This window comes from Seriola aureovittata, chromosome 22 (genome assembly GCF_021018895.1).
Source record: "Seriola aureovittata isolate HTS-2021-v1 ecotype China chromosome 22, ASM2101889v1, whole genome shotgun sequence".
NCBI classification, from domain to species: Eukaryota; Metazoa; Chordata; class Actinopteri; order Carangiformes; family Carangidae; genus Seriola; species Seriola aureovittata.
The window spans coordinates 11,671,737-11,689,655 of NC_079385.1; the positions used below are offsets into that span (position 1 = coordinate 11,671,737).

Genomic DNA, 17,919 nt, shown 5'->3' on the forward strand with positions numbered 1-17,919 from the left:
ATGTTTAGAGAGAAGTATCTATTGTCTCTGTATTATGTAAAAACAGTCGTATTCTGGATTAAAGACAGAATAACATGATTCGATTTTATGTGGTTCTTCGGCTACCTTTATGTCTCGGCAGGATCTCTTCTCCTCTCTCCTGAAAATCTTCATTTTCATTAGCTGCATTCACACAAATCGTCAAATGAAACTGACTCACCTAACAGCTAAAGCTGTCTAAAATTCCTCCGAGTCTTAATTACGTGAACTGAATTAAACGATCTGTAAAAGAGACTTAATTGAATTTTAATGAGACTGGAAGTTTGGCATATATAAACTGAATACTATACTATTTCAGGGTGTTAGTTTTAGAGGCATTTTATGACATGTTTCAACTGTAATGGTCTGTTAAAAACGATTCTGAGAAATACATTTGCAAATGATACGTCATACTAAGGTAGTCGATTGAGATTGTTGGCAGGTAAACAGCTATTGTTTCCAAAATTCTTTTCTGTAACAGTGGGGTGTGATCAGGAAGACACACAAATAACACAATCTCATGGGGACAAGTTCAAAAAGGTCTGGAAAACAGGAAACTTGAAAAAAAAAAAAATGTAATTTGTAAAAATTATTGACAAAAATATAGATCAAAAGACCAAAACAAGAGACAGAAACTATACCACATACTCACAAACAAATTTCGAGACACACTAACACCTATTGAAAATTCAAAGGGTGGCCTGTGGGGTGTTAAGACAGCCTGCCCTTGCTGATCGGGGCAGGGGGCCCCTGGCCTCCTCTCAGGTATCCGTGTTGTGTTACAGCAGGTAAAAAGGGCACACACAAGCAGACACAATACACACACACACGAACACTATTGTGTTTCAGATCAACAGCTCTATACTGATTGCCTTTCACACTGAACAACAGAGCGGCAGCTTTGTCTGAATACACACATGCACACGCAGTCTAAAAGGGAACACAAGTGATGCCTCCGAGCGAGAGTATCTGGCGCGTTTGTTTGATCAGTTCGATACGTTGCCGTCATGGGATGCTAATCACACACATTTTTGGTAATGTGTTTACTTTCCTTCCAGGAAGACATCTGTATATAGACATAGCAGGCCTATTTCTAGGGGCTGTGAATGTTGCACACGTTCAATATCCACATCACTTTAGACCTTGGAGTGGGACTAAAACTGAACATCAGGCGGAGCTGAGACATCCTTATTACAATGCACTGTTAATTACTATGGCACAGAGTGACTCATCGTCGAGTTTTCAAAAGCCTTGAAGGTGGTGAGGGTGTCGATAATAAGTGGAGGTGGTGGTGGAGGTTGAAATGCTCGGGAAACAGGCTCATGATCAAACTGTGCAAAATCAAACCTGAGAAACTGATTACATAAGCCACTTTTCTCTTTCAGTAGCTATTCCTGAGGTGCCCCTGAGCAAGGCAATATACACCCAACTCCTCTCGTTATAGTAGCTGAACGCACCTGTTTTTGTTTTTTTTTTAATCTCACTATTGGTATACTGAGTATGTCTTTACCCATTTCAAACAAATATCCTGTGGTGTTTTTCACTGTATTTGCATCTTTATGTAAACAAGCTCACAAGTTTTCATGCGTGTTTTCATAGTAGCTTTGAATTTTACTGCCTCTCACTGGAAGACCAATAATGTGTTACTTGATGACTCTTTCATCATGTACTATATATTATATACTTGTGTGTTTTTATGCTTTAATATTAAATGGTCAAGGCTTTAAGCATAATTACCCCATCAAGAAAACTAAAGTAGAACTTGTCCCAAAAATCTTCCTAAACCAACTTTAAATCTAAATTAGTTCTTAACCTATAAAACACTCCTTTTAAACGTGTTCAAATGATCTTCTGGTGTTTAATTAACTCTGGTGTTTAATCTTCTTTTTTGATCTGTGGAAACATTAGGTCTTCAAAGGAAATCTGGTCCTAAAGCATCTTGTATACACACACAGAGGCAACAGACTGTGGTCAAGTGATTACGCTATAACACTAATTACTATTTCTAATGAACACGAGAGTGTGTGTATGTGTGTGTGTGTGTGTGTGTGTGTGAGAAACTCTTCTATTTTGCTTTTAGCGACATGGTGTAAAAAAGGTGCTGAGAAAAAGGTGCATGTTGGGATTTTGAAGTCATTACACAGAGACTTTGCTGGTTAGCATCATTTACAGAATATCATACTTCCCTGCTAACAACACCTATTTAATTATTAATGTGAGGGCGTGTGTGTTTTGGTGGGATAGTTTTACTGTGTGACCAGTCGACCCATACTGCGCCATATGGCTTTGGACCAACCAGATGAAAGCATGTCTGTATGTGTGTGTGTTGGATACTCACCCCATTGTGTGAGGGGCACTCTGCGGTACTGAGGTGACTGGTTGAAGAACCTGAGGTGGGCGTGTCTCCTTTCTCCCGGGGACTCATGGGATCTGTAGGCGTGCTATCTGTGGTGTGTTCTATGAGGTTTGAAGTTCTGTGTCGGAGCACGAAGGCCGGGCCCTCGGCCCCACTCGTCTCCCCTCCGTCCAGCTTGACACGCTGGACCGGCCTCCACTAAAAACTGGAATGAACTCAGCTGGGACCGGGCAGAGGACTCGGTGGATGTTGTTGCCTTAATCCAGATGAGACCTGGTAGGACTAAACAGGAACAGCCATAAGGTGAAGAATAAGACAAAACTGCAACAGTTGTAAGCAGAGCAAGATGGTAGTATAAATCAGGTGACCAACCTGGACTCCAATGAAAGAGGCTGAAGTCTTTGGACTTGACGACTTTGTGGGACAAAGCTGGAGAGAGACAGAAATAGAGGAAGAGAGAAAGAAAGAAAGACAGAAAGAAAGAGGAAAGATAGGGACAGGAAGGAAAAAGTTAGAATCATTTTGTTTATCCTCAAATTTCAAATCTCAGTAATAAAATCCAATCAAAACAAAACAAAAGCAGAGATGAAAGAACCCAGACATTATAACTACTAAACACCATAATCTTACAGCATTAAAGTAATAAATACTGTATAGTTTCCTGTTTCATAAAAAATACAAGCCAATAATATAACCAATAAAAGTTAGACGTAACTTAAACTAGACAAATTAAACACATAATTGCAGTATCATTTTAGATAAAATACAATTATTGGAAACATAGTATTGAAATTAAAAGGTCACATTCAGTCCTCTTCAAACACAGACTGTCGTGCAGAAATATCACTGTACACTCCGCACTTACAGCTTTAGTTCTGCATTAGAGATAAAGATGCTTTAATTCTGTCACTTCAAAAAGTTCCGCATGATATAAAGGCCATAAAACACTGCATTTACTAACACTGGCAGCCAATTAGGAGCGGCCAACTTGCTGTCATGGTGAGTTGCTTAGCGACAAGAGGTGTCAAGGACAGGAACCAGAGTTTCACAGACAGGAAGTAGATGTGTACCCTGTTGAGAACTTAGTCTCTTTTTTCATCTTTCTCTCACCATTTTACTGTTTCTACACATTTATTTGTTTTGTTACAAGGTCGGACATTTCCATCAAAATCAAATCAAATCAAACAGTTGCTGCTAGGTTTGTCAAAGACACTTTTGCGCAGAACCTTTCATAACTTAATGGTGATACTCAATTTTAAAACCACCTTGGCATGTACAGCTGCTTAAGTGTCTCATATATTCTGGTATAACTACACAACAAAATAGATATTTTTCAGCACCTATTATATGAGACACTCCTCACTAACAGGAACAGATTGAATGGGTGCAAAACTACCACTACACGGCTATAAATACAGACATAAATCTTTCCTTAAATTAAGAAGAAATTGTCAAGATGGCAACAGCAATAAAAGTGTGCAGGTGGTATTACTAAACATTTGATGACCTTAACCACGACCTCGACTTGGAGCAAACATGACCAATAAAAACAGACCCTGCAGAAATCCTTGGTTTGGAGGATTTACTTTTCCATCCTTGTGAGGACATTTAGCCTTCACCGGGATAAATGCACTCATGTGTACCTGAACTAGACTCACTCACATCTGCATGTATTTACAGCAGCATGTTTCCAAACACTCACTCACTCACAACCAAAGATTCAATGTTCCGTAAATGAGTACTGCTGCTGCATGTTCATATCAGCATACTGCTGCACACTGTTTTCTCTGTCTCACCCTCTCCCCCACTTCTCTCTCAAACACAGACACACAAACACAAACACAAACACAAACACAAACACAAACACACACACACACACACACACACACACACACACACACACACACACACACACACACACACACACACACACACACACACACACACACACACACACACACACACACACACACAGCAGCGCTCCAGAGCGGCTAAACCAATGTGAATGTGCCCCTGAGCACCGGACCACTTCATTTAAACCATCCCCCCTGTACTACGATACACATACATTAGGGGATAATACACTCAAGGGAAAAAATTGAAACACAAAGGCATGCACACCTGAGCATGTACTGGTAAACACACACACACACACACACACACACACACTGCGGAAGACATAATTGGTAATGGGGTGATGTAAGCATGTATGGAGCAACAGTAAACGACAAGGTAAGACACTCATACAATATATTGAACAACACATAAACTACCTTGCTTTCACATCATAAAACCAAATACTAAATTCTTGTTTAACTTGTGGTGAAAGCACAGTGGTAGCTTCTTTTGTACCTCTTGTAACATAACAACAATCAGGAGGATCACATTAAATGGTAGCATTCAGAGAGCTGAAGGTGATATTACTGCGGCTCAGCACCTTCCCCGTGTCTGAGCGAGTCATCCTTCTGAAACAGCTTTATTCCTCCATCTAGACTACAGTTTGACACCAATATTTCAGCACATTTTTTGGTGTGAAAATGCTGGTGTGAGTGGAAGGCCAGGACAGAGAGGATACATGTGTTTTCATATTTAGTCACCTAAGTATGGACATGGCATTAATTACAGGACAATACTTATGAATGGCATACCCATAAATGCCCAATAAAGACAATATATATTAGCTAAACTGGTGGTGGTGAATGAACATTGGCACGCTAAAAAACAAACAAGACTAGGTCAAACCAAGTTTATGGCTGGACTGTGTCATAGGCTATTAGCATTCTGCTTAGTGTCAGCCGGTTGCAGACCTTTATCTGTTTGCTTCTCTCCTGCTCTTTGTGCTCACATACACATCCCAATAAAGCTGTTCTCATTTACACATTTTTCTGTTTCTGTTGTCAGCGACAAAAAAGTCAAAAAATCAAGTGACAACGGTGCCAAGTTGCCAAAACTGCTTGTTTATGCCAAAACATTTTGAATGACCAATGACCAATGGGGAAACTCCAACGCTCGGTCGGCTAACCGCTGGTGTAACATCATCACTCACTCAGTCAGCGATATTTGAGTTTTTAGGGCTAGCCCTGCTCTTCCTGTCCAGCAAAAAAAGGAAGCATAGAGAGTGGTAAAGACACAAAGACTCTAGAAAGAAAGGACTATAAAGAGGGGGACAGAGAGAATCATTGAAGGAGTCATTGGAAAAAGTTTTATAATCTGATGACATCGACCAACAGACAGTGCCACTATTCTGTGCTGCGATAATGACAAAAAAGACCATTTGTGCAAAACAGCGATGACTGGCCTATGGGCAAGTTCCCTAATCGAAATCAAACACTTCTCCACTCAGAGAATGTAAAATCAATCTCCCCCCTTTTCCTCTCCCCTCTTTCTCCCCAATTGACTATTTTTGAAAATTACATTGACACTCTTCTTGAGTAACTGCACCCTTATTTTCTGTCATGATGGAAAGTGAGATTTCATGCCTGTTCCTTATTAGCTAGGGAATAAGAGGAATAAAGTACTTTTGATGGGATTTTTTTGCAGCTGTAGTCAATTCCCAAGATAACAGTCTTGTGGCCTGATTGCCACACAAGAACAAACAGCTCTCCTTACAACTGAAATAGCTGAGAAGTTTTGTTCTGTGTGGGTCTGATAAGAGTCTGAAAGCAGAGTAGGAAGGAGAAAAACATTACAAAGACTTACCATATCTGTACACACACACACACACACACACACACACACACACACACACACACACACACACACACACACACACACACACACACACACACACACACACACACACACACACAGAGAGAGCATATGGTCAGTTTCCTACAGTTCTCTTAATATTTGTGGATAATCCGAACACAAATTTACTTAAATTACTATATTTGTTGACTTTAACTACATCCATTTGTTTACTAAATCAATAGATTGTATGTTTTGAAAACAGGAAACAGCTGCCCTGATGACATCAAGATAACCAAAAAGCATTTGGTGAGGTATTCAAAGCATGGTGTTCTGAAAAACAGTAGTGGAACATCATTTTTCTGTGTCTTTGCAACAACACCTGTATGACTGTCAGTGCTCTTCTACCCTCAAATAGCACATTATTTACAAATGCAGAGTCAAAAACACAGAGCACACAAACACACACACACACACACTGGCACTGCTTGCAAGAACCAACTGGACGACAACAGTAACAGAACAGACAGAACAGAACACGCTGACCCCATATTGAGATAAAAAGCCTCACTATGCTGGAACATAAGATACTGAGAAAAAGTAGAGGAAAAAAAAAAAGTAATTTTCACATATCCAAACCAAATGGGGCTTCCCAGGGTCAGAGCCAAATCCCAATGTTGAAGTTTCAGTTCTGAGAGAACAGCTGACGAATAATGTCTGTCGACAACAGGATGCAAGATGACTCATCAAGACATTTCATGCAGGGTAACTGTATGATCACAATTTCCTTGGCTCATAAAAGCCTCGAAAGAATGTCGTATACACCCTTATGTTTTGCTCTATTAAAGTCCCAGTGTGAGGTAAGATTATTTTCCACATTCAACCTCCATGAAGCAAAACAATCACACCGACAAGTTTACCTTCTGCTGTTATAACAACAGAAAATACCATCAAACTGTCCCTGAGTGACACGTCAACATCAGGGGAGACAGAGAGGTGGACACAGAGGCTAAAAACACCAGCAGCCTGAAGGATCAGGAAGGGTCAAGAGACGGATTAACCAGTGCTCTGACTTTTAAGCTCTACCGGTGTGCCCTTGAGCAACACTAATAATCAAACTACTCAGTATTGTTTTTCAACCATTCCCTAAATAGATAAAACAGAGCAAGCAATCACGATTGCAGGCTGTCAGTAATATTTAGGAACATGTATGCACTGTTTATTTTAAAAAGCAATCATCTGTCAGTAAACTCACTGAATTCCTCCATTAATCTTTAATGTTTGATTCTCTTGACATTTTGAACTGGCCCTGAGGCTATTACAGCAATGCCATTAATAAACATTATTGTCCTTTAACCATGGATGCTATTGAGCTTTTAATATTGATGCTACTGATTTGACCCAGAGGTCAATATCTACAATACTGTGAGTGAGTTTATCCACTGGCAGGCTGTGAGGGGAATGATGTGAATAGGCATTTTTAAAAGGTTTAGTGATTTTTGTCATGACATAAGGGACATTACTGATTTTTGATCTGAATAGATTAAAGTCTTCAGGTTGTAGGATGTAGATGAGCTTGTGAAAGTTAAAAGTTACAAAAACAAGGTTACTGCTGGTACATGGAAAAATTCTTCAACTCTGAACTGGTACTTACAGTGTGTTTTAGTTCATTATCATATTGCACATCTCATCTGCACTGAATGTCACTGCAAGCTCCCTGTCTAATGTACTGAATCCTGACCTTGAATATATTCAGAGAAGCAAAGTTCATCAACTTCAAACTCTTCTCCATCAGTGTCAATTTAAAACTTGCACAGTGCTGCATCTCTCGTTGGTGACCACATTACTGTCTGTGAGACTTCCTGCATCAGCGCGTGCAAACACACACACACACACAGGCTAGAAGCTCCTGTTGTTATTCATAATTATTTATTAAATGAAGAGGCAGGGATTCATCGCCCTGAACGCTACTGATTGGTTTTTGAGGAGCTCAAACCTGTGACCATCTATTCAAAAAGTAATCTCTGTGACCGCCAGATCACCTTGCCGCCCAAGTCCCTCCCTTATCTGCTGTTTTTTCAAGACTGGAAACGGTGTAAATGGCCAACTGCCATTTTCACATCTCTATTCTTGTATAGATTAAACTAATGTGATTCACCATGTTAATTAGTGAGCCTTAGAGGTGCTGGTGGGCCAACATTTTGGATGGATTGCCATGACAGGCAAAGCAAAGGCATTTATTGTCCAAAAGGATGAACACTAATGGATCCTGTGACCTCTCATCTCGCACATCATTACATGACAGGATACGTCTAAAAAATCTCTTCTATCCCTAAACTGTACTTTGGGATTAATGGTAACTATACACATGTTAACATGCTAAGATCAGCATGCTAACCGGCTACACGCAAGGTCACTGTTCCACACAGGCAGGTGCTCAGCATTTCCTCACACTCATTGTCCCCATCTTTCTCTTTGTCTCTCTCTCTCTCACACTCACACACACACACACACACACACACACACACACACACACACACACACACTCCAAAGCAGTATGGACTCAGTCATTGTCACTGAAGATGTGGCTCCCAAAATCAATCGTGGCAACTGACAGAAAAAGCCAACAGGAACTCTGATGAAAAGAAAAGGAAAGACTGAGAAAAGAAAGAAAAGAAGGGCAACTGAAAACCAAAGAGAAATGTCAATGGGAATTGATTTGTTCTCCATTTTTTACTCCTCAAGGGAGAAAGTGGGCAGTGAAACCAGGCAGCAGCAAAAAGTGGCAGTGGAATGAAGAAGAAGCAGAAGTGCCCATTTCTGGTTCTTGAACTGTGGTTTGGGGACCCAAAACAGGTTAAGGGGCCCATGGCCATCATGGCTGTGACGATTTGTACTATAAAATCCCACGTACATCACTTGTGCATAAATTATGTCTAATGGAGAACCAGGGCCTCTGCAAGTGACCTAAATGATGGCGAATGATGCTGAATATGAAGCAAATACATTTAATGTCGGAAACCAAGTGAGAAAAAGTTCACTGCAGATGACAGAAGTGGGTGAAAGCATGACTTCTGCTTACTAAAGGAGAAACTAAAGGGAGATGCAAGTAAAAAAAGATGTTAAGGAAGGGCAGAAGATATTACTCACTTAACATGCTACGTAGCAGCGTCTACTCGTCAGACATCTAGCTGTGCCTGAGGACTGCATGAGTGTTTGTGTAATGACACATTGAGTTGTAGGTTATAGACTATTTGAAGGAAAACACTGTTTCTCTAAACTTTCATTCAGCAGAAAACAGATGTAGGACAAAGGTCAAATAGCATAGAACAAGTACTGTGCAGCTGCTACACATGCTGAAAAAAATAAAAGCCATTTTCACACATGTAGACAGACTGTACACTGTTTCTAAACCTAACTGAGCACAGAGAGAAATATGGAGACTGAGGAGAGATAATGTGATCAGTTGAGTCAAGACAGTAATGAAAGGAATGACTGAGGAGTGAAAGGATGAGGATTAGGCATGTTTTACAAACATCTACTATTTAATACAAGATTTTATGTTTTAGCGTTTTTCACTAAATTTCAAGCAGCCAACAACGCAACAAAGTGGACGCTTTCTTCGTCTGACTCTCATCCAGCTGTAACTTATTGTTTAGGGCAAAGAATCAACTCTTATGCAAGCTACAGATCCTTGTGAATTTGTTTTGACAGAGCCACAGAAAAGATTTTTCTTCATTTCTTTGCAAAAACAATCTTTTTCAGAATTGGAACAGATTGCTTTTTCTCTACTATGAGCCTATATTTGGGTCCAGTGATGACTGCTGAGTCAGTTTTTCACCTAAATCCTATTATTTAAGTGCATATTAACCAGCAAGCCCTCAGATGTTAACGGGACTCTTAATTAGAGCTTTATTGAAGACAGGTGTGCTGGAAAGGCCAACAAGTTAAAACAAGAACTGAGATGAATGCATATGCTGTGTGCTGGCTTCAACATGAACCTCTTTAAAGTGGCTCAGCTATAAAATCAGACCTATTTCTCTTACATCTTCTATTTTTAGGCTGTTTACTGCACATAACTGCGATGACACTGTTTGAGATTTCAGTAAAACTCACTAAAACGGCGGGTGTTCACAAAAACGTTTGACACATAGTAGAGCAAGTTTAACCACTTCTATAGCAATGTCACATCTTCGTCAGTATCAGCTACTGGTTCTTCAGCTGTGAATGTCAGTGGCTGTCAAGTGATTTTTCCCTTACAATGTGCGCTCAGTGTCTGAGTCACTTCATCAGATATGGCCTGTGGCTCATCACTTGCTATGTCATTACTCTATCTCTCCCTCCCTCTCTCTAACACGCACACACTAAAACACAGACGCAAAACAGTGTGTCACACAGGGAAGCAGCACGTACATTTCTAAGTATATGGTTCAATTTCTAATCAGTCAGTGTGTCTTTCTTACATCAGTCTTTTTATTTTCCAATAACATCCTAAAATATGAGATATATCTGACTGATGTGTTGTATTAGAAATTATGTGTGATGGTTAATTTATCAGATTGAATACATGTTTACAGAGTGTTTCTTAAACAATGGCATGAATCCGATCTTAAACAGAAATCCTACTTGGGTATGGCCTTTCAGGTTTTCAGTCAACGGGAGGAAGAGTAAAACAGGTTACACAGGCCTATCTGTTTATAACCAGTAAAAACAGGTTTACTCAGATCTGTATCTTTTCTTTACTCATTACAATTTTTTGCTAACAAAAGCTTCCACAACCTGACAGGCTGAAACACTACAACTACACTTATTGAGAATCTTCTAGCATGAGGGCATATTGATTCAATTTCCTGTTGCCATTTATCTCATCTAATTCAATATATGATGATCTCACTTCTTCTTTTAAAGGAGCCACAGTAACTGACTTAAATGATCAAAGCACAGTCACAGCACAGACATGTACTCCTTAGACAGGGGTTTGAAACTTTTTGTTTTCCTGTTAACATCAGTTGAAAAGCCACCAAAAACATTATATAAGAGGGAGACTTCCTGTGACAACACATTTTGCACATTGCCCTTTGAACTATATTGTTAAATTTGGATTTAACTCCTGCCCTGCTGTCATGGTTGTCTGTCTGTCTCATTTCACTTTTTACTAATATCAGTGCTAGTCAACATAAACCTCTCTATACCTTGAAAAGTCAGGGTGAGTGTGGCATGGTATTAATGATGGGAGTCATGGGAGTGAGCGCATGTGGGAGCGTTCTAATCAACGCTGAATGTTTTCAGTGTTGGTGAAGACTCTTTTCTCATTAAATTGTCAATATCTTAAGCCCCTGACCTTGCTTACTCAGGTAGAAAGAAAACCAGCCCTGAAGTCAATAACTTAAAATCATTTTTCGTGTGTCCCTGTGGTTTTGTCCCTACAAAGCAATTAAAACATGTGCATTATCAGCCTCTGCAGTGAAATTACCCATAACCTTTTCATGTAGCAGAAAGAGAAAATTAAAATCATTTTAATTCAAAACTTTGAAGTACATCAATCAGCTTCTGGCTATTACTATTTCCTTAACTGAGGGCTAACTTAAGTGCTCCACTGTCCTCTAATATCATTTAATCTTTTCCTTTAACTGTTTCTCAGGGATGGACATAATGTTTGCAAATATTGGATTTGTCACTTCAAAAGTTAAACTCCTATGGCAGGTGAATAGGCCCCCCTTTGTATTTGGGACAGCTTTACAATGATTTAAACCTGCTGTTAGAGACCACATGACTGCTTTTACTGCTCACTGGGACTGTGTGGTCACACTGAGACCTGCACTTACACATAATCACACACATACACACCCAGCCTACCATGATATTACTGACTGTCTCCATGCAGCTCCACCTGAAAACTAGTTAAGTGCAAATAATTACTTTGTTTAAACCTACTTGCAGCTTCATATGGATGGGGTTTGCTTCATGAGACTACCTGCAAGCTTGCTCAGTGTGTTTTTCTATATCAAAAATGATCCTAGTTGTATTTTTATCCAGATAGACCAACTGACAGTAAAAAAAAAAAAAATCTAAACAATATCAAGAAAATATCTAGGTTGACATCTAGGGTTTGTGTCCCCTGGTGACCCTTCAGTCCTGGTACAGCAGTGAGTTTCTGATGAGGCTGCCAGCAGTCTTATGATGGAGAGATAAACAAAGAGAACCAGTGTGAAGTGAGCAACACACACATACACACTCTTGTTCTCTCATTCACAGTGTACACACAGTGCAATTGCTACTAAGTATTCACACACGTGTGACAGACATGGTTGATGGTGGAAATATATTACCATAAATAAATATAGACCATTGATGTTCCATAGCTATGTAATAGGCTAAAACAACATTTACCCAAACCACCCTGGTGCTAAGGCAGCCCTAGACAAGCAAAAAAATACAATGACAGATTACACATACACACAGGTCATATACTAGGCGTCATTCAGGTGTCCTTTGCCAGAGATTGCCTATTTCATCATAGTCACTGTTTGGTTTGATATTAAACAAATAGGTAACTCATACAAACATACAATCTTTGTTACACATTTTAAACAGCGTCAGTTCCTCTGTCACACGCTCTCCCTTTAACCAAAACGCCTGAGCAAAAAGCTGAACAGGCAATCTACACCTCACAATCTTTAAGTTTCTTTTGAAGTAGTGGCTCCCCTAGAATAGCAGGGAAAAACAAAAACCTACCATCCATCTGGGTGTTTCTATTGGCCAGACTCTGAGTCTATACCAGCATGTAAATTGTGGGTTTGCTTCTGTTTCTACCAGCTGAGGACCATTGCTAAACTCAGGCATACTGCGTCCACAGATGAGATGGAGATGATCATACATTTGCTCATTTCCTCCTGCCTTGACAACTATAATTCACTTTTCACCTGTAGCAGCAAATCCCTGAACCACTTATGAGTGGTCCAAAGTCCACCCAGGAGGTCTCATGTAACACCTATTCTAATTTCTTAACACTGGCTTCAATTTCAGAATTCAGTTCAAGATTTTAGTGATTAGGCCTACATTTAGAGCCTTGCATGGTCTATATTAGAGAACTACTGCAGCCATATAATTCCTCTAGGAATTTGAGGTCCTCTGATCAGGGTTTGTTGGTTGTTCCTCATTCCAGGCTCAAGACAAAAGGAGACCGCGCTTTTGAGGTTGTAAATCCTAAACTCTGGAACTCTCTCCCATTGGACGAATGATCTGTGGACGTTTTTGAAGAGCAGATAAAGACCCATTTGATTAGACTTGCTTTTGTTTAATTTGTTCTGTTTTTTGTGTTGGTCTTCATTGTTTTTATTTGTTTTTTATTCTTTAATTGTGAAGCCCTTCGTGACGAATGCTCTTGGAAGGAGATATAAATAAAATTTACTTACACAGAACACAACAAGGTCAGTGTGCTGTGGGCACTGCTGATGAATGCAGTGCAACCAAATGCAGTGGTTTTCAAGCACTGGGTGGTAATCCAAAGGTGGGTCATATGAAGATAAAAATAGCTCCCCTAAATGTTTTCTATGAAAAGGGAACCTAACGCTACTGACTATATTAAGTTACCTTCTTTAGTCTGTGAGATGTGAAGTAGACTGAATAAAAAAGAGGTTTATATATTTTTACAGATAACTGTTAAATCACCTAAACATAAGTTTTATTCTCAACTCCCTACCAGGGTGGGAAATTGGGATGGTGCCTTCAATAAAAAAAATTAGCTCAGGTTATCTCGTTTTTTATCAAAAATTGATAATAGTGCTGCAACATGAAGACGCATGTTGGCTATATATTCTTTATACAAAGTTACTGTGGAAATATGAGACAATATAATGGAGCTAGATGCTTTTAATAACAGTTATTTTTATCATTGTCATGAATCCATCAGTTGTATTCTCAATTACTTTCTTTAATTGTTTGGTCAATAAAATATCGTAATTTCTCAAAGCGCAAGTTCAGATTCAAATTGACTGTTTTGTCAAACCAGCAGTCCAAAACTCAAATATATTTAGTGTCATATTGGAAAAGACTAAAAGAAACTGACAATTTTCAAATTGGAGAAGCAGTGACCTGTGAATTTATGGGATATTTGCTTAAAAATAGACTTTAACAATTAATCGCTGATCAAAATAGTTAGAAGGTAAACTTAAGCATGTGCACATGTTGTATGTTATACATATACTCTCGCAAACTCTCATACACATAAAGACAAACACATTCTGTTAATGCTGTTTACACTCACAAGTGTGTAAGATGCTTACTGTGCCTATGGAGTAATTAATTAGTATTTATGTGTACATGGTCACTTAGGCAACAAGATGACATATATATAAACAATTTAAATGAAAGGAGCTTTTAATTCTTTTTGTTTTGTACACCACACACACATAGCCTCATTCTGAGAGTTGTGAAGGTAAGTTAGAAAGCACAGAGAGAGACGAAGAGAAATATAAAAGAAAGAGAGACGCAGCTACTCTGCCTTATGATCAATCAATTTAGCAATGACAGTTCACTGCTATTCTCAGAAGCTATGTTTAGCTGCTCTCCTGCCTGGCACACTGTCAAAGAGTGACTTCATTATACATTAAATTCTCTAGGAAGTTGTACTTCCACTAAAAGATATGACGTATTGCACAATAGCCATGTCTAGCTGGGTGAGAGTTGGTGCAAACATTAACTCAAGCAATGAATGCACTGAATTCATTTTTTGTAAAATTGCGAATCAATATCTTCCAACAGGAAATTGCAAATGTCCTGGTTAAAAAAATTTGAAAGGAGTGAGACACATCCCAGATAAATGATGGCTCTGTGGTTAATCTACTGTGGTACTGTGGGTGCTGTGCTTTGTGCAGAAGTTGATTTTTCTATACGCTCTACACAGGCTTTGACACAGAAGTACACTGATGTGCAGAGGTGCAACTTCAGAACAACAGCAGGGGTATGAGTAGGTGTAATTACAGATGAGTTTTAAGTTTCTTTCTGGTGCTGGTGAGTTGCAAAGGAAAAAACCTGAACTTTGAAGTAATGACACTTAGAAGCCCCAGAGGGTCAAACTGCACAAGCAGACCTTGATTAAAAATGAAAAATGGGTTTCAACACAAATACCAACTAAGATGCAGCTCCATGAAATATCCATGGGCTAATCTCAAGCTAGGGGGCGGCTGGGAGTGTTTCTGTACATATAAAGTTTGGGTTGAAGACAAATAGGCTATCAGCTACCCAGCCCATAAAATATTTATGACATGACCTCATGCTTTGTGGCAAACCAAACAGTCAGAAGAACACTGAAATGGGATGGGCATACATGCAGCCTATGCAGTCAGTACAACTAAAAGGAAATATCAAGGAGCAATAAAATTAGAATTTAACACTCCATCTACATACACACTCTATAAAATAGGTACTCAGTGTTCACCAGCTTTCTAGGTGTGACAATATTGGCTGCTGGTGATGACTGATGGCTAACTAACCACTTTTAGAAGTAAGCAGCAGCAACTTTCCCATCTTCAATAAGCATTATTATTATTTGATAAAATAGTGCATGTTGCTGATCAATGATAAAAATGTTAGCATTTTCTCCTGATATTGATGAAACTGGTGTGAAGTCCCGACAGACTCACACACTGGGTCCAGGCCAGGTCTTCAAGCCCCTGAGGTTCAACAACATGAAATCAACTTCTACCATCTTACATGTGAACATAATTTACTTATGAATTAATTACTGCTTGGTAAAAAGGGTATGTTATACAGAAAGCAGTGTTGTCTTGATCTGAAAAGTCACAATAATATGTGACAAAAACAATGCATGTTGCTGTATTTTTGTCTCACTCAGGTATAAATGATTAACAGCAGATTTTTTGTGATTTCAAAAGGCATCAAAAGACAACAAAACTAGAAACTAGTTACCTAAACATGCATTTAGAAACAAGATGAGCAACAGCAGAACAGTCAAGTTATTAAATAAATTAGCCTTTACAGCAGCTACACGCATCAACAATATGATAATAGAGGCTCTCTCAACCGTTCACTTAAAAACACAAACACATTTTTGTGCACAAAAATAGCCACACTAACCAATGATGTAAACTCAGGCAGACATAGAGTACACAGGAGTCAACACAACACTGGCGAGCAAGCAAGACAAAGAAACCCAAAACTCCAGCCAGACTACCTTCTTGTTGACAGCGACAATACGTTCACTTCCAACACAAGAAACACACAAAGGAGGGTTTCTATGTGTATACCGCTAAGCTGCTGCAATAATATTTCACCTTAGATTTCACAGAAGCTGTTCTGTGAAGATAAAAAATAAGAAGCAGACTGCAGCCCGTCGACAGGCTGTGATGAGGGTTTGTTTACACCGACCTAGCGAGCTGGCTAGTCCGCTAACAAGAGCTGCCACATCCGAAAGAAGCCAGTTAACTATTGAACAGAGCTTGTATTTATTTTGACAGCTTCCCACATCGACCTATCTGCCTTTATACATACCAAATACGGGCTACTTGTGGATATTAATGCTTCGTGAAGAGAAAGCAATGCTGTGTTTTCTCGCTGGCTAGCAGATTATGCTTCTCTGTTGTTTTGACAGCCAGAATTAGCTGTATAGCAAAGCTGCTAGCTGGCAGGTTACATTCAGAGAGGCGCTAACGTTACGCTAGGAAAGTCCTAGGTGAATTTAACAGTCTGAAACAAGACAGAACAACAAAAATAAAAATGTACACTAGCAAATGCCAGTTGTATTATTCACCTGGTCCTGGTGTCTGAAGATGAATCCGTCCCCTGGGTAATGTAACTCAGTTAACAGAGAGTTGTAGTCGCCGCTCTGCTCCTCTGGACTCTGAACATTTACTGACTGTCGATGGACCAGACTTGACTAAGAGACGTCGGTGGGAAGCAGTCAGTGCGTGACGCCGCTCGCATGAGCGACACACAGCCAATCAAATCGCTCAATGAAAATAAACGACCAATTATTGACAACCAGGAACAGGAAGACAAATATTAGCAACGTTTTTGTAGTTTTAAACGCTGACAAATTCCACGAGGTAAAAATATGAAAAATGCGTGGATATACCATTATTCTGAGCTGAAACTTATAAACGTGGTTAAATAGATATTATATGAGCTATGCCTTTCTGCATTTATATTTGGGGGGGGGGGGGGGGGGGGGGTTATTTACGTTGACTACAGTTTTTCAGTTACAAACTTGTTTGGCAAGATGTAATCATGTCGATTTTATGCAAGTTTCGACAGTGTTTGGTCAACCTGAATTTCGAGTCCAGTCAGAGCAGACAGTATATTATGATTATCCCAAAATCCAAACAGACGTGTTCCAAATGCTTGTTTCATCCCATAATCCAAAACTTAGAGATATTAAATTTATAAAGATATATAAAAAAAGGAAATCCTGATTTATAAGAGGCAAATATTTTGTGTTTTTGCTGATTTACAATTTAAATGATTAATTGAGCATAAGATTTGCTGACAATATTCATTATCTTTCAATCAGCTGTTTACTGTTTCAATATTAATATGTATGTTACCAATACAATGCATTCTAAAGTTATTCTGTCATTGTAATAATATTAGAAATAATTATTTGGCAGCACTCATATTATAAATCCTCACCGCATGTATTGAGAAACTACACATTATAATGAAAGAGGTGCAGGTGGCGTGACAGTGTGACCACACCACCAGATAAGGGAGTATACAGTGTGATAAAAACGACTTCATGCTGAGAATCACCCCACTGTTGTATCATCTGCTGTCCGTCCTCTCTGCTCTCCTGGCCTGGGGTGTAGCTATATATCCATGGGTGTACACACACACACACA

At 39.3% G+C, this 17,919-nt stretch overlaps 1 protein-coding gene across 1 annotated transcript in view; it reads right to left on the reverse strand.

The window, feature by feature from the left end:
• Window positions 1-16,949, reverse strand: part of adipor2 (adiponectin receptor 2) — a 30,104-nt gene extending 13,155 nt beyond the window's left edge. Inside the window, exons 1-3 of the mRNA XM_056368014.1 lie at window positions 16,833-16,949; window positions 2,747-2,803; window positions 2,357-2,656 (exon numbers count right to left, since the gene is read on the reverse strand). Coding sequence (XP_056223989.1) covers window positions 2,357-2,443 — 87 coding nt within the window. The 5' untranslated portion in view covers window positions 2,444-2,656; window positions 2,747-2,803; window positions 16,833-16,949. The remainder of the gene's footprint in view (window positions 1-2,356; window positions 2,657-2,746; window positions 2,804-16,832) is intronic.
• Window positions 16,950-17,919: the final 970 nt, after the last annotated feature.